We start from the raw sequence: 21,967 nt of genomic DNA on the forward strand, positions 1-21,967 counted from the left end.
ATATTGAAGATGGAAGAACAAAAGCAACATTTTCGGCATATTATGCTTTATTATTTCAAGAAAGGTAAAAACGCAACCGAAATGCAAAAAAAGGATTTGTGCAGTGTATGGAGAAGGTGCTGTGACTGATCGAATGTGTCAATAGTGGTTTGCGAAGTTTTGTGCTGGAGATTTCTTGCTGGATGATGCTCCACGGTTGGGTAGACCAGTTGAAGTTGATAGTGATCAAATGGAGACATTAATTGAGAACAATCAACGTTATATGCCGGAGATAGCTGATATACTCAAAATATCCAAATCAAGTGTTGAAAACCATTTGCACCAACTTGGTTATGTGAATCGCTTTGATGTTTGAGCTCCACATAAGTTGAGCGAAAAAACCTTCTTGACCGTATTTCCGCATGCAATTCTCTACTTAAACGTAATGAAAACGTTCCATTTTTAAAACAAATTGTGATGGGTGATGAAAAGTGGATACTGTACAACAATGTGGAATGGAAGAGATTGTGGGGCAAGTGAAATGAACCACCACCAACCACACCAAAGGCCGGTCTTCATCCAAAGAAGGTGAGGTTGTGTATATGGTGGGATTGGAAGGGAGTCCTCTATTACGAGCTCCTTCCGGAAAACCAAATGATTAATTCCAACAAATACTGCTCCCAATTAGACCAACTGAAAGCAGCACCTGACAAAAAAGCGTCCGGAATTAGCCAACAGAAAATGCATAATCTTCCATCAGGATAACACAAGACCACATGTTTCTTTGATGACCAGGCAAAAACTGTTATAGCTTGGCTGGGAGTTTCTAATTCATCTGCCGTATTCACCAGACATTGAACCTTCAGATTTCCATTTATTTAGGTCTTTACAAAATTCTCTTAATGGAAAAAATTTCAATTCCCCAGAAGACTGTCAAAGGCATTTGGAAGAGTTCTTTAATCAAAAAGGTAAAAATCTTGGGAAGATGGAATTATGAAGTTGCCTGAAAAATGGCAGAAGGTAGTGGAACAAAAGGGTGAATACATTGTTCAGTAAAGTTCTTGAAGAAAATGAAAAATGTGTCTTTTATTTTTACTTAAAAACCGAAGGCACTTTTTGGCCAACTCAATACAAAGAGCAGAGGGAAAACCGTACCCAGGTTTTTTGGCCACTACTCAAAATTGCCAGGAGTCTTTAATCTAGTTCTTTGAGGCTACTGACTCCTTTATTCCTAAAGTCTCCTCACTTTTTCTCCATTTTTGTTTTGATTTCAAGTAATATTGTACTAATAACAAATCAAGTGAAGAAAGTAAAGGGATCTGCAAGTAGTATAACAATTTTATAATACACAGTCTTTGCTAATTCCATTTGTTTTACATTTTGGTATTTTATTGTAGCATTGTATTCCAGAAGGTATATGGAATATATTTAAGATGAAGACACCTGACTTAAGAAAACAGAAATATTGAACTCATAATCTTTTTAATATTGTTAATTAACTTAAATGGGTATTACTCAACATTTTTAATATTCTAACAAATTCAGTCTTTGAAAATCTGTTTTGATGTATTGATTTCTCCTCTCTTAGGAAGTATTTAAAGAAAGAATTGGTTATACACATATGTTTGAAGTATTAAAATCACTGGGTCAGCCACCACTGGAACTACTTAAAGAACTTATGAATATGGTGAGTTTTTTTGAGCTTTATTAGAAGAAGTTCCATCATCTTTGTATCAAAGATGGTAACTAACCTTTTGTCTCTTATGTTGCTTTACAGGCTGTAGAGGGTGATCACACTTCAGTTGGAATTTTGGGCATTAGTAATGTCCAGCCTCTCTTGCTTCTTATCCAGTGGCTTCCAGAGCTAGAATCCCATGACCTGCAAATCTTCATCTCTGATTGGCTGAAAAGAATTTGTTGTATTAATAGGCAAAGTCGAACTACTTGTGTCAATGCAAACATGGGAATTAGAATCATTGAAACCCTTAATTCCCATTCTTCCCTCCATCGAACTTGTGCTGAGAACTTGATTGCACTCCATGGTTCATTGGGGAGTCAGTCAGTGAGCTCAGAAGAAATCCGTCAACTACTAAGATTGTTGAGAGTGGATGAATCCGAGTACATTCACCCCTATACCACTCTTGTAACTCGAGCAATCCTGACAATGGCCCGAAAACAAAGTCTAGAGAGTGCACTGCAGTATTTTAATTTGTCACATAGTATGGCAGGAATTTCTGTGCCTTCCATACAGAAATGGCCAGGGTCTGCCTTTTCTTTCAATGCTTGGTTTTGCTTAGATCAGGATCAGTTGACTCTTGGCAATGCTAACAAAGGAGGAAAAAGAAAACAATTATACAGGTACTGGTACAAGTTATGGAATATAAATGAATACTGTCATAATATATGCTGTGATTCTTAAACAGGAAAACGTTTTTCTAAGCATCTATTTTTTTATTCCTCGAATACCTTTTTTTTTAAAAAACTTTTATTTTATTTTTATTTATTTATTTTGCGGTAGCGGGCCTCTCACTGTTGTGCCTCTCCTGCTGCGGAGCATAGGCTCCAGACGCGCAGGCTCAGCAGCCATGGCTCATGGGCCCAGCTGCTCCGCGGCATGTGGGATCTTCCCGGACCGGGGCACAAACCCGTGTCCTCTGCATCGGCAGGCGGACTCTCAACCACTGCGCCACCAGGGAAGCCCCTATTTTATTTTATTTATTTATTTATGGCTGCATTGGGTCTTCGTTGCTGCACGCGGGCTTTCTCTAGTTGCAGCGAGTGGGGGCTACTCTTCATTGTGGTGCACGGGCTTCTCATTGCAGTGGCTTCTCTTGTTGCGGAGCATGGGCTCTAGGCGTGCAGGCTTCAGTAGTTGTGGCACACGGGCTCAGTAGTTGTGGCTCGCGGGCTCTAGAGCGCAGGCTTAGTAGTTGCGGTACACGGGCTTAGTTGCTCTGCGGCATGTGGGATCTTCCCATACCAGGACTCAAAACTGTGTCCCCTGCATTGGCAGGCAGATTCTTAACCACTGCGCCACCATGGAAGTCCTAAGCATCTACTTTTTAAATGTACAACAATTTATCTGAAGCCTCTCCTCCTTAGGGTGTACACAGTTTAATTATAAGTGCTTTGTTGCTTTCATAATAATAGTTGTATATCTCAAAATTTTGCTAGTTAAGTTCTGAAACTAATTTGGAAACAAAGTTCCTTCTTAAAATTATTGTAAAAGTGGAGGAAAAAGGAATAGTAAACTTGAAAATGAATGGTGATTTCTCTGTTCTATTGAGGATGCTACTATATATTTATATGAAGGACCAGAAAAACCTATGTGTTTCCAAACATAGTTACTTCAGTAACTAATACATTTTAATATGCCTTGTGATTTTTTAAGACTTTATTCATTCTTTCTGAATCTTATTTGGAAGAATTTTGAAGATTTGGAAGTTTATAGTTTTGCTAGAGTTTGCTAATGGCATTCTGTGTATAAGGCTACCTTTTATAATTTACTAAACTGCTATGCCCAAAAAAGATTTAAAAGTCAACTTTGAGGCAAGGTGGGATTGATGGTGTGTGACAATAGAATGTAAGCCACAGTGTGTTTTGTAAAGATATTCATGGTGAAGTTATGGTTTTGTGTGCCCCAGTGATGATGAAACTGTACAACTGACTTCAAAAGTTCTGATAATACATACTTTTGTTAGCTTTTTTACAGGAAGTGGCATGGGTTTTGAAGCTTTTATTACCCATTCAGGTATGTTGGTTGTGGCAGTGTGCACGAAAAGAGAATATGCAACAGTTATGCTTCCTGACCACAGTTTCTGTGATTCCCTCTGGGTAAGGCTTTAGGGCATCACATCTAACTTCTGGGTTCTTTCCTTTTAAAAAAACACATGTTTGGTGTGTGTACATCAGGTGTTATCATCTGCTTGTTGAGAGTTGATTAATTTTATGTTAAAGTTCTATTCATGTTGAAGTTTACCTATAAAGGAGTTAATACCATTTATCATAATCTCAGCGGTAATCATTTTTCTGCTAAAAAAATTAGATTGAAATGTTATATTTCTTTCAAGTTTTCTAGAATCAAATTTGATTTTGAATTACAATTTAAAATGAGAGCAGAAATTGTTAAAAAACAATGCATTTCTGTTGCTTTTCTTAAAAAATAAAATGCTTCTCATTAGAAACATTAATTCTAAAGAACACTCATAGACTTGAAAAATGCAGAAAAGGTACTATGTTACAATTGTGTGTAGATTTTCTAGAATAGTCAGAAGCTCTTTTATAGTACTACAGGCAAAATTGTTACTTTAACAGCATCATTTTAATCAGCGTTTAATTATGCTTAAACTTACTGTTCTACCTTTCACACAAACTAGTTATATAGTAATACTCTGAAAACATTTGTTATTGCAAAGACTTAATGTAATTTTTACTTTTTAAATATATGTTTTACTTTACCAGCACAACATAACCATTGTTCACATGCCTGGAAAAAGGCCCTTTGGTCAGAGCCTTGTATATATCTATGACAATGGACAGCAGAAGGTCTCTGCCCCTCTGAGATTTCCTGCCACGAATGAAGTAAGCACATCTAACCTACTCTTTTTTTTTTTTAATAAATATTTATTTTATTATTTATTTATTTTCCTTTTTTTGCGGGGTGGTCGTGTCGGGTCTTAGTTGCAGCACATGGGATCTTTGTTGAGGCATACAGGATCTTTCCTTAGGCACACGGGTTCTCTCTAGTTGTGGTGTGTGGGTTTTCTCTCTCTAGTTGTGACGCGCGTGGGCGACAGGGCATGTGGGCTTCAGGGCGTGTGGGCTCTATAGCTTGCGACACGCGGGCTCTCCCATTGAGGCGCGCGGGCTTAGTTGCCCCATGGCTTGTGGGATCTCAGTTCCCTGAGCAGGGATCGAACCCGCACCCCCTGCATTGTAGGGTGGATTCTTTACCACTGGACCACCAGGGAAGTCCCTAACCTACTCTTTATGGGACCAGTTGATTGCAAACTCTTGAAAATTTTTTCAGTTTAATGTATAAGCTTCTGTTTATTCTAAATATGTGCCTGTAAGTCTTAGTGTTTTCTGCATACTAAGATATAGTAAGTTAATATTTAATTCTGTTAGCCTGTCATCATTAGATGAAGTCAGACAACATATAATAAAAAAAACAATTCAAGGAAGAAACAAATGTAATTAAAGTCTTAGAAGAATAGACTCATAACAGGAAAGCCAAAGAAATTGAATAGAGCAGGACAAAGGATCATTTAATAAAGCTCTCCAGGTATACCAGATATTTAGATGCACTCTTTTCCATCGTCGAATTTTTCATTGATTTTAAAACAATAATGAAGAAACCTTAAATATTTACATTGTAGTTAGGGATAAGATAGAATTTATTTACTGAGGTGATTCTTAAGCAACATTAGTGTGAAAGTTCTTTGAGAATTTTTGGACATTTTTGAAAGGTCCTTTTCTGAAGATAATGGAATGGATTCGATTATTTTCCAAGTCCTTCTAGGATTCCAGTAATTTCTTGTTGCTGTTCATGTCTATGATCACTTCAGGATAATCTGTAATTAGCAGTATTATACTGATGTGTAATTCTCTGCTTATAAATTTTAAGGGAGAAAGGTGGTTTTCTCTACTTTAGAATATAGTGAAGTAAAAAAGCTTTTACTAAATACTCATTAAAATTAAATGAGTAAATTAAATTATGAGTAAATTAAACTCATTAAAATTAAATGCATAAAATTAAATGAGTAAATTAAATTTAGTAAATGAGTATTTACTAAATACTCATTAAAATTAAAATTTAATTACTCATCAAAAATTCAAACTTTACGGAAGGATGTAAAGTGAGTTATAAAAGTAATGCATCCAAATCCCATTGGCCAAATGTAACATCTGTAATGATATCTTATGTATACACACACATGCACACAGCATGATCCACTAAAAACAAAACTTTGTTTTTCAGTGTATTGCTTAATTTTATGTACTGTTTTATTTTAAATATGAGGATAGAGATTTAATTAAAATGTGTAATTTGTTATATTTGTTTGTTTCTTACTTTTAGCCTTTTATTTCTTGCTGCATTGGTTCAGCTGGGCAAAGAACCACCACTCCTCCACCATCCCAAATCCCAGATCCACCTTTTTCTTCTCCCATTACCCCTCATCGAACATCATTTGGTGGAATTTTGTCATCAGCTTCCTGGGGAGGAACAATGGAAAAATCAAAGTTGATTACCAAATTGATATCAGCTGGAACACAAGACAGTGAATGGGGGTGTCCCACATCTCTGGAGGGTCAGCTGGGGTCTGTTATCATCTTCTATGAAGCACTGCAGCCTCTTCAGGTGAAGGCATTATATTTAGCAGGTGAGCATGTACCATCATACTGCCTAATTAAACTGAAATAGTTTTTTCTGTTGCCTAAATATATTCTGAAGAATATATTTGATCTAAAGAATGTACAGTTGGCCATTGAACAACTCTAGGGTTAGGGGTGCCAACCCTTCATGAAGTCAAAAATCCACATATAACTTATGTCGGCCCTCCATATATATGCAGTTCCTTTGTATGCATGGTTCTGCATCTGCGGATTGTGGTACTGTCTATTTACTATTGAAAACAGTCCACATATGAGTGGACCTACACAGTTCACCTCATGTTGTTCAAGGGTCAACTATATTTGTTTTAACTGGAACTGAAAGGGAAGAAAAAGCCCACCACACATCGTACTTTTACTCCCCTTAGCTTTATTGAGATATTGACATTATAACATACATAAGTTTAAGGTATGCAATGTGCTGATTTGATACACGTATACCCTGCAAAATGATTACTGTAATAAAGTTGGTTAACACCTCCATACCCTCACATAATTACCATTTTTTAACGTGTGTGTTGATAACATTTAAGATTTACTCTCTTCACAACTTTCAAGTACATTATAATTAATTATAGTATACTATACATTTTTTGATATGCATAAAAAAACAAAACTTTGAGAAATATTTCAAATATCATCCATAATACTGCCTGTGTTAGTCTATTAGGACTGCTATAACAAAATACCACAGACCAGATAGCTTAAACACTATTTTCTCAGAATTCTGGAAGCTAGAATTCAAGATCAAGTTTCCGTCAGGCTTGGTCTCTAGTGAATCCTCTATTCCTGGCTTGTAGATGGCTGCCTTCTTGCTCTGTCCTCACATGGAATATGTTCTCTGTGTGTATGTGCAGAGAGAGATCTCTGCTGTCTTTTCCTCTTCTTATAAGGGGCCCTATTGAATTAGGGCCCGACTTTTATGACATCATTTAGCCTTAATTACCCCTTACAGGCCCTATCTCCAAATACAGTCACACTGGGGGTTAGAGCTTCAACATAGGAATTTTGAGTGGGCGGGTACACAATTCAATCTATAATACTGCCGGTGTTTTGACAGATTTTAATACATTGATGAAACAAAGTGTAAGTTTGTCTTCATAAGAAGTCACACAACTGATTCTGGAGTCATATGAGTCTTATACAAAACTTGTCATTTTTATAATTTATATAGTAATATATCTGAAGAATTCAGGAAAGCATTAGAATTAGGAGCTCTTGGATAAAATTACAAGTTTTTGTTTTGGCTTTTACTTTTTCATTTGGCTCTGATTTTATTTTTATTTTTTGGGTTTTTTTTGGTTGTTTTTTTTTGCGGTACGCGGGCCTCTCACTGTTGTGGCCTCTCCCGTTGCGGAGCACAGGCTCCAGACGCACGGGCTCAGCGGCCATGGCTCATGGGCCCAGCTGCTCCGTGGCATGTGGGATCGGACCGGGGCGTGAACCCATGTCCTCTGCATCGGCAGGTGGACTCTCAACCACTGCGCCACCAGGGAAGCCCTTGGCTCTGATTTTAAAGATACACACTGGTTGTTATTGGATCATAACTATTTGCAAAATTCAGGAGTTAAGCCTATAAGTAGTTATGTATATTAACTCTGCAGCTTAGCTTATTATTTGTCAGAATGTCTTTTTTTAGATTACATGGAGTTTTGAGATGGATATCTCTGTCCACACTTAAAAAGTTTGTATTAGAACCTTGTCGTTACTTTAAAACTCACCAAAGTATTTGAAGTTGACCTTTAATCTAAATAAATTCCAAGTTAATAATAAGTCATTTAGTGTAGTCATTATAGCTATATAGTTTGGATTTTGCTCTTACAATTTTCCTACTTAAAATTCTACTCTTATAAATAATAATTATTTGTTATGTATTATAATGATTATTTTTAATGGCTACATAATATTTCATTAGATTCATAATGCAGGATTTACTTAAGTTGTTTATAATTTTTAATAGTTATAAACTTCAAAGATTAAATATGATGAACTATTGTACCAATTTTTTTTTTTGTATTTTGATGGATTTGCTTATGATAAGTTCCCAGGATAAATATTCAAAGGGTGTGGATATTTTTATAGCTCTCAATACATGTTACCTACTCAGTTTTCATAACAGATATAACAATTGACAGTGCCTACCAGTAACACATAAGTATATCCAACTCACTACAGCCTCATTAAGATGGAATGGTAAATACTGTTTCCTCCATTTTTTGATGTCAAATGGAACCTTGCTTTAATTTGTAGTTTTGTTTTTGTTTTTTTTTTTAGTACGGTCAAGAGTTTTTTCCTACTCATTTGCTGTTCCATTTCTGTGATATCTATTCACATTATTGATTGGTTGTTTTGCTGTTTTATCTTACAAATTTGAATTGTTTTACATTTGATAAATGTATAAACTTTGTTATGTTTTATATTAGTTTTTAATGCTATATAAAATTTCCTTTCTGTAGTAGAGATTGATCTACCCCCTCTCCGAACTTTACTAGGTGTTAGACGAATTGGATGTGATATAAAAATAAAGTACATTTTGGCTAATGTGTTTTAACTGTGTTATATAAGAAGCTTGAAACAGCTTAATTAAAACTTTTTTTCTGATTACACAGACCTGAGGAGGCCATATATATTCAATGATTTGTGTGTGTATGTGTGTATAAATAATTTTCAGGTCCAAACTGTTTAAGCCCTTGGAAATTTCAAGAGTCTGACATGGCTGACCTGCCTGGTAACATCCTTCTTCACTACACTGCAAAGGTCAGAGTGAATGCATGGACTGTCCATCTAGCTGTAACTATGCTGTGAACTAAAATTCCATTTTTATTCCTTTTGTCATTTCAGTGGGTAATTGAGAAGAAGGGGCTTGAATTACTGTTAAAAATTATTAATTTTCAAAAGAAGATGAGAAGTAGTAAAAATTAAGCTGCAGTTCTCAGCTGTGGTTCAAGTGTTATCATTATGTCATCCCAGTCGTATGAATGGAAATGGTTGTAGTGGGAATTTGTACTAATGAATCAACTTCAGTAAATGAAATTGTTTAAATGTATTCTTCTTTTTTGGAAGGAGAGTTGAAACAGAATTGTGCTCAACTTTTTCTTTGTTTATTTTTTAAATTTTTTGGCTGCACGGCTTGTGGGATCTTAGTTCCCTGACCAGGGAATGAACCTGGGCCCTCGGCAGTGAGAGCGCAGAGTTCTAACCACTGGACTGCCAGGGAATTCCCTGTTTATTTTTAAAATGTGGTTAACAAGAAAACAAAAGAAATGTTTACATCAGAAGGAGAAGAAAAGCTACATATACGCATACCATGCCCAGTCCTTTTTCCTTCAAGAAAAGTCATTTATCTAGTGAAAGTAATTGAGGTTAGCAAGGGCTGAGGGAAAGATCAAAGGTAGAACTGGGAGGAAGAAAAGGGAGAAGTGGCATAAACAATATTAATTGCCTTCATTATATTTAATGTTACTTTAACCCAGAAGTTGCTTCTGTTGTGTGATATTATACATCATAGACCTTTCCCCCCCTAGTTGAACCAGCTAGTACATGGTCATAATTTATTACTTTGAACACTTGTTTATGTGTAACCTAATAAAATTTACTTGTCAGGTGGTATTTCCCCTTCACTTTTAATTTTGATTAATTTCAAACCTAGAGAGAAGTTGAAAAAATGGTAAAGTGAAATCCTGTATACTCTTTACCTAAATTCACCAGTTATTAACATTTTGCTGCACTTGGTCTTCATCTGTCTATCTCAAATCATTTGTGAAAGCAGATCAACATAGCAATCAAGGCACTTTACTCCTAAACTTTACAACATAATCATTAACCTCCCTGAGAAAATGATCAATAATTCATGTCCTTTACAACCCATGTTCAAATTTTCCCAGTTTTCGCCAAAATATTTGTTTAGCCTTTTAAAAATTTAATCTTGGATCCATTTGAACATTGCATTGGTTATAATATCTCTTGAGTCTCTTATTTTTTATTTGTTTGGTTTTTATAATACTTTTTCCCAAGGATATACATGTTTGTTTACCAAACTAGATTTTAAGTTATTTCCTGGCAGGGACTATCTCTTTTTTTTTTTCCCCCAGGGACTATCTCTTATACTTATTTTCATTACAACTATTCCGTATAGCTGGATAGGAAATAATTGGACTTAATCTCACTAATCGGTGACATGTCTAGACATGTGATGACTAACTGAGTCTTTTTGGCATATCCTTTTTTCAAAGTAACTTTGATTTTAATAATATTAAGGTTGAATTTTTACTTTTGGAAGTAAAAATTCTGTAATATTTAAAATAGCTATTTTTGGTCACAAAACCCGATATGACAAATATATACAATAAAACAGTTTATTGGAGGAACATTTCTTGAAAATGGTAACATATCATGATACAAGAATTCTGTGGTTAAATAACGTTGAGGGAATGTTGCATTCTGTATATCCTCTTGGAGATGGATTATACACTTGAAAAATTCTGCTTATAAAGAAACTAGTTCACATTTGTTTTATCCTACTTTTTCACCAGTTATTTGAACATAGAACACATTTTGATTTTCATTTCACTTATTAACAAGTGGTAGTTTGGGAAAAGCTACTCCAGGAAATTTTAACAGTCAACAGTTTTTCATCTTTGTACTTATTTGTAGGAGGTGTTTAACCATCAATTTAAAATTTTTTGAGTGTTCTCTTTGTGCCAAGAGTTGTCTGAACTTTTAGGATACAAAGATGAGTAAGTTAAAACCTCTGGCTTTAAGAAGCTTACAATCTAAAGTGAAATAAATGTGTAAAAAATAAGTGGAATATAATTTTATAAGCATTTTTTAGCTACCATTTATTCGGTGTTTACAATGTATTAAGCACTATGCTAAATGTTTCACATGTACTGTTTCACTTAATCTTTACAAAAGCTCTGAGGGTTATGTTGTCCTCTTTGTATCTTTTCTAAGCTCTAGTTGTCTGAGGCTGAGGAAAGATAAGTAACTTGCCTAGCCTCATAATTCTAGTTAATACCTAACCTGTTTAATGCTTAACCACTATACAATATTTTTGTGTTGGAATTATATACAGAATACAGTGTGGGTACAAAGGAAGAGTGGTTGGTTCTTCCAGGAGGATAGAATATCATAGAAAAGATGGTTTGATTTGTGTTTTAAAAGGCGGAGTAAAGGGAGGGATGTTCAGTGAGCAACACCTACAAAGGCATAGAATGTAAAGCTGGATTCTGTGTGTATTTGGGTATAGGTCACTGAGTGGGAGCAGTTGGCCAGAAATGAAGTTAGAGGGCCAAGTGGAGGCCAGATCATAGCAAACCTCTTATGCCAGGCTAAATAGTAGGCAATGGATAGGATTTTAAGAAGAGTGATATGATCAGGTTTGCATTTTAGAAAAAGGTCTTGAGCTACAGTGTCAAAGTTGGATTGGAGAGAGAGACTGGAGGCAGTCATACCATAGGGAGATTACTGTGTTTGGACAGGTCATAGATACATAGTACCAAACTAAGGTAGTAATAGGAGAAAGACTTTTCTGTCTCGGAGACTAATACAGTTTACATTGAGTTAAATGTAAACTCAATTTACATTTACTTTATTAAATCAATTTTTCTCAGTTGCCTTAAGAGAAAAGCAACAACCACATCATCTGTGCTAAAATTTGTAGGTTTCTTTATTTTCTTTTGGTCTGGGAATTAGATTCAAGAATGTTTCATTATCTGCCAGTTCACAGGTTACATGTGAGGTTCCCTGGTTTATAAACCTTTATGGAAGTTAACAAATAACTTTAACAGTTTCTAGAGTTGCAGACAAAGCTCTTAATTTGAATATAACTGAAATTGTCAGTCAGTAATATAAGGGAAAATAATGTCTTGTGCCTGTGGTTTGATTTTTGTATTGTGATATAATTTTCTGTACTAATGGGAATAAAACATTGAATTTTTTAAAAAGTCAAAAATCTGTTTGCATATATTGGTTTAGAATAGAAGGAATTTTAAACTATGTGATTGGTAAATGGTAAGTTCTAGCTAATCCTTATCTGTCAGATGACAAGCAGCAGTGACCTGCATTTGATGAGTGAGTGCATTAGAATCTAGTCCCTGATTCTTTTAAAAGACAATCAGAGAATAGTAATACTAAACTTAATATTGTAAGCATCTTATCCTTGACTATACTATATACCTTTTAAAATTATGGTGAAATGTTCCATATATAATTAAAGTTATGTTTTGTCTTCATTGTTCTTAGCTGTTTGCCATATTTTTCTTTTATTTTTAGGCCTGCAAAAATTCAATCTGTCTTGATTTATCTACTAATTGTTTGCATGGAAGGTTAACAGGAAACAAAGTAGTAAACTGGGACATTAAGGTAAGTTAATGATGAACGATGGGCAACGTATTATTTATTTAAGTGTACTGATCCTTTAAAAACTTTTGTCTTTTGAGCACCACCAGATTGATCTGAATAAGTCCTGTTTAAAATGTTTGCAGATACACAGTTTGAAGGATAAATAAATAAGTAGTTGAATGACTATTTGATTTGTTTGTAACGTAATTACCTTTTTAAACTATGCCATGAGCTTAGCAGTTTTCATAAGAAAAATATGCTGCCCTCGTTAATAGCTCCACTTTTAAGGTATTTAATCCCTAAAACTGTGTAACAGATTTCAACCCCTCAGAGACTTCTTTGATTATCCCTTTTCTCCTATATCACATTCGTCTCCTGTCCATCAGCTTTAAACAAACTTAGATCTTTCCTCTCTGAGGTTAAAGATGAGTAATTTTTCCTCTTCTTCATAACCCCGTCTAGCCATTATATCTGTCTGCCTTTTTCATGTGCCTCATATTTATGTCTTAGCTGGATGTAATGTCTTTGCTTCTATTTAAAGTCCTCTACTTATTTCCCAAGATGGAGTTAACTATTCTTGTCAGGAGTACCTATAGCAGTTTCTATTATTTCACTTATCATGGTGAATAGTTAACTGTTTGCTTGCTTGATTCTCCAGTAGTCCTTAAGAACTTCAAAGGAGGGAACACTGCTTTTTCCCCCAGTGCCTGGCACAGGGATACATAATAACATTGTTGACTGAGTGATTAAACTAGTAAAGATTATTTGGGCTAATGTGAAAGTCAGAGATATCCTATTTCTAAAATACAGGATTTCCTTAAAAGATATATTAAATAGAAATTACAGCCTAAGTAAAATAAAAATAAATATAAAATATAGTTATACTGGAACTTGCTGATAAATCAGCAAAACAACAACAACAAAACTTTTGTCTTCTAGTCATTTAATACCAATAAAATATGCTTATTGTTTCAATGAACAGAAATCATTAGGATAATTCTTCTATGTAAAAATGAATCCATAAGTTTGTTTTAATCTCATGTTATTCATGTGGTATAAAGGTTTTTTCTCTTTGACTTTGAGATAAGAACACCTATTCTTACCTGTTAGCATAGTAAGATTTATGACTTGTTTGCCAATTTGTAAGTTTTTTCAATTTGAATTTTATTGTATTTATTTTTATACAGCATGTTCTTATTAGTTATCTATTTTTTACATATTAGTGTATATATGTCAATCCCAATCTCCCAATTCATCCCACCCACCCCCACATACCCCCCCCACCCGCTTTCTCCCCCTTGGTTTCCATACGTTTGTTCTCTACATCTGTGTCTCTATTTCTGCCTTGCAAACCAGTTCATCTGTACCATTTTTCTAGATTCCACATATATTCGTTAATATACGATATTTGTTTCTCTTTTTCTGACTTACTTCACTCTGTATGACAGTCTCTAGATCCATCCACATCTCTACAAAAGACCCAATTTCGTTCCTTGTTATGGCTGAGTAATATTCCATTGTGTATATGTACCACATCTTCTTTATCCATTCGTCTGTCGATGGGGATTTAGGTTGCTTCCATGACCTGGCTATTGTAAATAGTGCTGCAATGAACATTGGGGTGCATGTGTCTCTTTGAATTATGGTTTTCTCTGGGTATATGCCTAGTAGTGGGATTGCTGGGTCATATGGTAATTCTATTTTTAGTTTTTTAAGGACCCTCCATACTGTTCTCCATAATGTCTGTATCAATTTACATTCCCACCAGCAGTGCAAGAGTGTTCCCTTTTCTCCACACCCTCTCCGGCATTTGTTGCTTGTAGGTTTTCTGATGATGCCCATTCTAACTGGTGTGAGATAATACCTCATTGCAGTTTTGATTTGTGTTTCTCTAGTAATTAGAGATGTTGAGTAGCTTTTCATGTGCCTCTTAGCCATCTGTATGTCTTCTTTGGAGAAATGTCTATTTAGGTCTTCTGCCCATTTTTTGATTGGGTTGTTTGTCTTTTTAATATTGAGCTGCATGATCTGTTTATGTATTTTGGAGATTAATCCTTAGTTGAGATAAGGACACTTATTCTTACCTGTTTACATAGTAAGATTTATGATGTGTTTGCCAATTCGTAAGTTAACTTTTGATGTCATGTATAAGATTGGTTTTGTAAGGATAGTTTTATGGATTACTTATATAGAGAAAGCTGATTATTTGTGTTATACATTATACTTGAAAATCAAAGCAGTCTTTGTTGCCTTGAGTATAGATATGTAGAAATCAAAAAGGAACAGAATTATCAAGAACAAGACTATTGCTTTTTTATACTGAAGCAAAATCAAAGCCAAAAAAAGTTAAATGACATGACAACTGGGGAAAAAAACACTTCCCATCCAAAATTCTAGTTTACTTACTGTAAAAAGCCTTTAAAAATCAATATGAAAAACAGGCAAAGACTATGAAGAGGTGGTTTACGGACTTAAGGTATGTAAACACGGCAGTTCAGAACATTTTAGCAGTTAATAATAGCTAATCTTATATAACACCCATTGTATGTCAGGCACTAAGCACTTTTCATGTATTAGCTTATCTCATCCTTGTAACAACTTTACAAAGTGGGAATTAATATTATCCTCATCTTACAGATGAAGAAACTGAGGCTAGGGGAATTAGTAACTTGTCTAAGATACTGAATATATTTTGTTAAGCTATCCAGAATAGTCAGTCACTTTGAACTTCAGTTGAAGCCACTCACTCCACCTTTTTTGTAAACTTAAAGTAGAGGAGTCAGTCATATTTGTACTGCAAATACATTCTTTTTTTTCATGACTTGTTCTGTTTGTTGTGACTAATTGCCTTGTGACAGTTGTTACCTCTTATATCACTAGTGTTACGTTGTGAAGTCTACTTATGGGGTCATGTTTAGATTGCCTATGTTGGGAATTCATAAACTTGGGAAAACAAAGGTATATTAAAATGGTCTGGGCTTGTCTCTTGAGTATTGATTTTGGTGACCCTTGAGGCTGCTCTTTAAAGCATATACCTGTACAAGGGTTCCTTTAGCTTAGGCCATCATATACTTTACTTAAAGGTTTAGCAAATTGTAACCTCATACATGCTGTGTAGGTATTAAATGAGAAAATTGCCTGTGTTTTATAAGATTAAAAAATTGTAGTTTCCTCTTTCAGGACAGCATAAACTGCATAGGTGGAGTAAATGTACTTTTTCCTCTAATGGAACAAATCAGCCACTTTGGTGAAGGACAGATTCCTGAGGGATTGAATGAAAGCACAGTTCCTGAACTGATAACACCTGTAGAAGGAGATTGGGTGGTATTGAACTCCACAAAGGCATCAGGTATTAAGCTGAAATTAACGTGAACTAGTCATTGAGAAACTTGAGAATTAATTGAAAGATAGATTGAAATGTCTTGCTACCATGATGAAGAAACTTAACCATTTGTAGCTGAAGTAGTCCATCCCTAATTTTACTAATGGAGTTCAGAAAGTGCATAATACTTCAGTGAAAACACTTAAGATGTTGATTATACTCTTGACTATCCTTAGTTTGTACTGTTAGCAGAAATCGGACAACATTGTTAAATTTATGGTAGAGAAAATATTTACATGTTCATATAAGTATATAATACGCAGTCACTGATTTCTCTGATATTTATGTTCTGCAAGTGACCTTTGGATGCAAATTCCTGAACCAAATTCCTTGTTTGTTATAATATGCATATGATATAGAACATGTGATACAAAAGTGATTAGCATAATTATGATAATTAATGACATCTTCACAATTCCACAGAGTCAAGACTAGAGAGAAATTTAATTGCAACATTTATCTTGATTGTGAAACACTTTATTCAAAGACATCCTATTAACCAGGACAATCTTATTCACTCCCATGGAGTTGCCATTCTTGGTGCCTTACTTCAAAAGGTGAGCTAGTCTAACGTTATGTAGATGTGACTGATGATTGTAATTACCAGTTAGTGTTGAGGTTTTTTTCTTTCCAATAAATAAATATATATATTTTTTTTTATTAAATATATTTTTTAAATTATACTATTATAGCTTAAGTTATATTAATGGATATAATTTATTTCACAAGCCGCTTTTTAAAACTTGAATCACCTTATACAAGAACTACATATCTTACATAACAGTGTATAATCTTTGATATAAGGACCTTGTGTGTTAACTTTGGTATTTGGGATATTTCATCATTTAAAGACACTATTTTAGGAATATGTTCTAGAGTTACATCAGAAAAAATAATGTTTAAATTGTTTATATTTTTCTAACCAAGCATTTTATATTTAGTAGATGTTCTGAATTAATCATTTCAAATTATAGCTTAATGACAGTTATTTAAACTGAACTTTACAGAACCCTCTTCTATTTGGATTTCAGGTGCCAAGCACCTTGATGGATGTTAATGTATTGATGGCAATTCAGTTACTCATTGAGCAGGTATCATTAGAGAAAAATATGCAGCTCCTGCAACAAATGTATCAGTATTTACTCTTTGACTTCCGTATTTGGAACCGTGGCGATTTTCCCTTTCGAATTGGTGAGAGCAGGCTGTTGGATAAATTTTATAGTTGTTTTAGAAATGTATTACTACTTATGTGACTTTATTTTAGGTATATAATTGAAGAGTGAACTTTCTATTTTAGGTCACATACAATATCTTTCCACCATCATCAAGGACAGCAGGAGAGTTTTCCGAAAGAAGTATGGTGTACAGTTTCTCCTAGATACACTTAGGATTTATTATGGGTATGATATCCTTACTCTTTCTCAGTTTGATATTGTTTCTGTTACTTGATTGGAACATCTAGATTGTTTATTTTCCAGCAGTTCTAATACCTTTAACTTCAGAGAGCCAGGATGTTGTGGAGGTTAAAATGATGAACAGTGGATCACATACACTGGGTTTGAATATTATGTTTCATTAATTGTCTAGCCATAGGCAACTTAGTCACCTTTTCTGTGCTAAAGTTTTCTGCTTTGTGACAAGGAGATAATAAAACTGTATGACTTCCTATGGTTGTTTTGAGGATTAAATTAAATGAATTAATAATGTGTAAAGCACATAGAACTGTGTCTGCTACATAGTATTGCATAAATATAAGCTGTTTTAACCATTTTTGTCTTAGTATTGCATAAATATAAGCTGTTTTAACTATTTATGTCTTTGTCATTGCAACTCCTAACTTCAAAAGGTTTTCCTTAAAAAGAAAAAGAAGCCAAAGATTCTATGAATTCTAATAATTACATGGAAACAACTTCTTTTAAACTATGAAATCTTTTATATATAAAAGTACAAAAATATAAAAATTTCAATTCTTGCCCATTTACTTTCTCTTTCAGGAGTGATTGTAAATATAGTGAGCTGTCTCTAGATGATATTCGAACAATAAGGACTTCTTTGTATGGACTAATTAAATATTTTCTGTGCAAAGGCGGAACTCATGAAGAGATACAAAGTATTATGGGTTATGTATCTGCTATCAATGAAGAAGAACAGGTATTATGCTCTGGATAAATCTGTTATTACTTTTTAATAATTAAGTTGCTATATCATCTTCTTTTAAACTTACATGTAATATAGCATTTTAAGAGTAAAATGTTTATAGTGTCACATATAATATTATTAAGCAGTTAAAGAGGTAAATTTTATCTCCTAACTGAAAGTTTAATAAAATAAATGGTAGTGTAATAAAACATTTATTTTCTAGCTAATAGTAAAATATTAGCTAGAAAACAGTATGTGGAAATACTTGTTCTGGCAATTCTGAAATCTGTTTTCGTAGGCCACATGATGTATATTTAACTGTTATCAAAGTTACTAGGCAGATTTCTAACATGAATTTTAATATATCATAGGTTCACAAAAATTTTGCATAAAGAGTAAATTATAACTGTATTTCTATTTTTAAATACTTCTATGTACACTATTCATTTTTACCTCAGAACTACCCTTTAAGACAGTGGTTCTCAATGTATGGACCCACTTACCTGGGAATTTTTTAGAAATGCAAATATATGGCCAAATCAAGCCCTCCAGGTGATTCTGATGCATGGTAGAATTTGACCACGGATACAAAATATACAGACCAGGAATTACTCTTCCCATGTGCACATTTAGAAATAGATGTTCAGAGAGATTAGGTGACTTAAAAAGTTACACAGCTGATATACCTGGCAAAATAACCCATGTGTATCTACTGCTCTGTGCTCTTTCGGTATACCACTCTCAACACCAAATCTGAGCACCCTTAATTTATGTTGACTCAAATATTTTGCCCTCTATCATGATATATGCATTGTGTACTCAGTGGTTATTATAACTTCATAATTGGTAATATATAGAAGAGTTAACTTAGGCTGTTTCCTTATAAGGTTGAACTACTTCAAAAGCTTCTCATATTTAGAATAATGAATAATCATCTTATTTCATGATAGCTGTATTGTCACCTGCTATGATTCATTGCCAATGATATTTTCTTGGTCAATTTAGTCAAACAATTATTTATTGAATACTTTTATTATACATATACATAGAGTAATACTAGATATTGTAGGTATTTAATGATGAAAGAATTATCATTCTTATTTTTAGCCTAATGGAGGCAGGGATAGATAAGAAATGTTTATAAATAATTATGAAACAAAAAAGAGTATGATAATATCTATAAGAGAAATATGAAGTCCCATGAGGTTTTCACTGGAGAGTGTTACATGTTGAGGAGACTAGGAACGGCTTCATGGAAGAGATGGCTTTTCATATGGACCAAGCAGGATAGGAATGGTTCAGCGGGTGAATGTGAGTAGTGAGAGGATATACAAAAGGAAATGGAATAAGCCAAAAGCCTAATGGAGGAAAGGCAAGGAGGGTTCAGAAGACATCAAATAATCCAGTTAAGCTAGAACATGAGGGTATAGAGGACTTAAATAACTATTTGTGGTTTATGACTTTATTTATGCTTCCATATATGAGTGTGGTTGTTTGTGTTGCTTAATTTTAAAAGCTTTTTGGAATTTTGGACATACTCTTCAGTCTCCTACGTACCAGCCCAACTAGAGGTCAACTTTTCTTACTGCTGTTTGAACCAGGAAATGCTGACATACTTTATGCCTTGCTCTTAAATCAGAAATACTCTGACAGACTAAGAGAAATCATTTTTAAGGTACAAACATGTCTTAACTTAGTCTTTATATTTGGGGACATTTGTGGGTGTATGCATTTACATGGAACATATCCATTCTATGAATGTAAATTCTTTTTTTCATGTCTTCTTCCATCTAGTTTTAAATTGTTCAGTTTGTTTTGATATATATTTATCATGTTTTTGTTGTTTATGTATTTTAAAACTAATTATATTGTAATCTTATCAATAATTTCGGTGGAAAATCTACTCTGCCATACTAACGTAGAACCTCTTATCCCCCTTTTGACTTACAGTGGGTCTATGTGGCAGATCATACTAAGCTTATTTAGCATCCACTGTTTATCAGGCACTAAACCCTTTTTATATATTAGTTTACATAGCTCTTGCAGCAACTTTATGAAGTGGATATTATTATTATCCTCATTTTACAGATGAAGAAACTGAGGCAGAGAAATTAATAACTTGCTAAAGGATGTAGGACATATTTTATTAAGCTATCCAAAATATCCCAAACTTTGAACTTCAGCTGAAGCAGCCCACTCCACCTTTTTGGTTAACTAAAATTAACTAAATTAAAGAAGGCAGTCATATTTCTACTGCAAATACATTTTTTTTTCATGATTTATTCTCCTGTTTGTTATGCCAAATTGCCTGTGACATTTGTTTCCCCTTACATCATTAGTATGACATTATAAAGTCTACTTGCGGGGTCATGTTTGGATTGCCTATGTTTGGAATTCTTAAACTTTGGAAACAAAAGTGAATTAAAAGTGGTCCTACATAGTCTCTCTTGAATATTGGTTATGGTTGACCCCTGAGGCTACTCTTTAAAGCATCTGCCCACACAGGGTTCCTATATGGAGATTTAATGTTATTTCTTCAAAAATGGCCTTGCAGGGGTTGTTCATGATATTATTTTGCCAAGATTACCCTTTCCGTATAGGCTTTCAGTATCTCACTTTGTAAAAGATTGATCTAACTCCAAGAAGTATGGGGTTACTAATTCATTCTTCCATTTTAGCATATGGATGGGTTGCTTCACAAAGTATTTCCTCGTTGTTGAAAATTATTTTGACAACTGTCACATAAATAGATTACTAGATTGATCTAGAAGTATCTTTGTTTTCTTTCAGAGCACACCTTTGTTCCTCTTGCAAGCTACAGGATTTGTTTCCATCTACACCGTAGCCATTAAAAGAAATTTTTAAAGTTTTCCTTTCATCTACCAAGAAATTTATATAAACTAGGGTTTTAAACATATTAATTATTCAAATGCAGTTGCATTTCAGTCCAGTTCATTTTTAAATTTATTTTTTAATGATAGCAAGATAATGGAGTGTTCTTCCCTATTTAGTAATATTTTTTTAATACTTGAGGAATAAAATGATACTCCAGAAACATTGTACACTAATATTTATTCGATATTAACCTAAGTGACAATTGTTCTTAGTTCTCTATATTGAGAATATATTACTGTTGTGACCAGGTTATGGAACAGATGTTGAAATGCACGAACGTTTATGAACGAAGTAAACAACGTATTCGACTTAGAGAAGTTGGCTACTCAGGATTAGGGCTCCTTCTTAATGAAGCACCTGTTAATACTTCTCTCATTAAAAGTCTCACCAATCAAATTATAAATACAGGTATGACTAAGGCTAAAATATTGTTACATTTAAGAAATGTTCTTCATAGTCATGTAATTCTATCTGATGGCCCTGAATTTTTTTTTTCTTCTGAAATTCTTTCTTCTTTTCCCCTCTTTCCTCAGGTTGCTTTTAAAATTACCTGTTACTTGATTCAGCAGGGCTTTTCTTGGGTACTGTTTCAAATGTACCTTTGTTGTTTTTGTCTCCCCGGAGCATAGCATAGTACCTTACTTGGTAGGCCTTCAGTAAATGTTTATTGACTGAGTGATTAGTAAATAATTCAGTCTATGTAAAACGAAAAGGACACTAGAGAAAATATGTACAAGATATTCTTTTTCCTTTCAGAGCGTAAATTCTTAAAGGGAAAATGAAAACTAATTTCAGATATTCCTTTTTGTTTCTAATTTTGCTTTTATGAACCTTTTT

The 21,967-nt window shown here is 34.0% G+C and overlaps 1 protein-coding gene across 2 annotated transcripts in view; it reads left to right on the plus strand.

Moving 5' to 3' along the window:
* The window catches only part of NBEAL1 (neurobeachin like 1), a 178,415-nt gene that overhangs the window by 65,022 nt on the left and 91,426 nt on the right, over nucleotides 1-21,967 (plus strand). For both annotated transcript variants that reach the window (XM_049712339.1, XM_049712338.1), the window contains 14 exons: nucleotides 1,568-1,666; nucleotides 1,757-2,337; nucleotides 3,681-3,813; nucleotides 4,441-4,560; nucleotides 6,059-6,362; nucleotides 9,044-9,129; nucleotides 12,646-12,735; nucleotides 15,895-16,063; nucleotides 16,520-16,653; nucleotides 17,128-17,287; nucleotides 17,394-17,496; nucleotides 18,091-18,247; nucleotides 19,752-19,910; nucleotides 21,379-21,538. In XM_049712339.1, coding sequence (XP_049568296.1) covers nucleotides 1,568-1,666; nucleotides 1,757-2,337; nucleotides 3,681-3,813; nucleotides 4,441-4,560; nucleotides 6,059-6,362; nucleotides 9,044-9,129; nucleotides 12,646-12,735; nucleotides 15,895-16,063; nucleotides 16,520-16,653; nucleotides 17,128-17,287; nucleotides 17,394-17,496; nucleotides 18,091-18,247; nucleotides 19,752-19,910; nucleotides 21,379-21,538 — 2,455 coding nt within the window. The remainder of the gene's footprint in view (nucleotides 1-1,567; nucleotides 1,667-1,756; nucleotides 2,338-3,680; nucleotides 3,814-4,440; nucleotides 4,561-6,058; nucleotides 6,363-9,043; nucleotides 9,130-12,645; nucleotides 12,736-15,894; nucleotides 16,064-16,519; nucleotides 16,654-17,127; nucleotides 17,288-17,393; nucleotides 17,497-18,090; nucleotides 18,248-19,751; nucleotides 19,911-21,378; nucleotides 21,539-21,967) is intronic.

Source organism: Orcinus orca, chromosome 7 (assembly GCF_937001465.1).
Source record: "Orcinus orca chromosome 7, mOrcOrc1.1, whole genome shotgun sequence".
Taxonomy (NCBI): Eukaryota; Metazoa; Chordata; class Mammalia; order Artiodactyla; family Delphinidae; genus Orcinus; species Orcinus orca.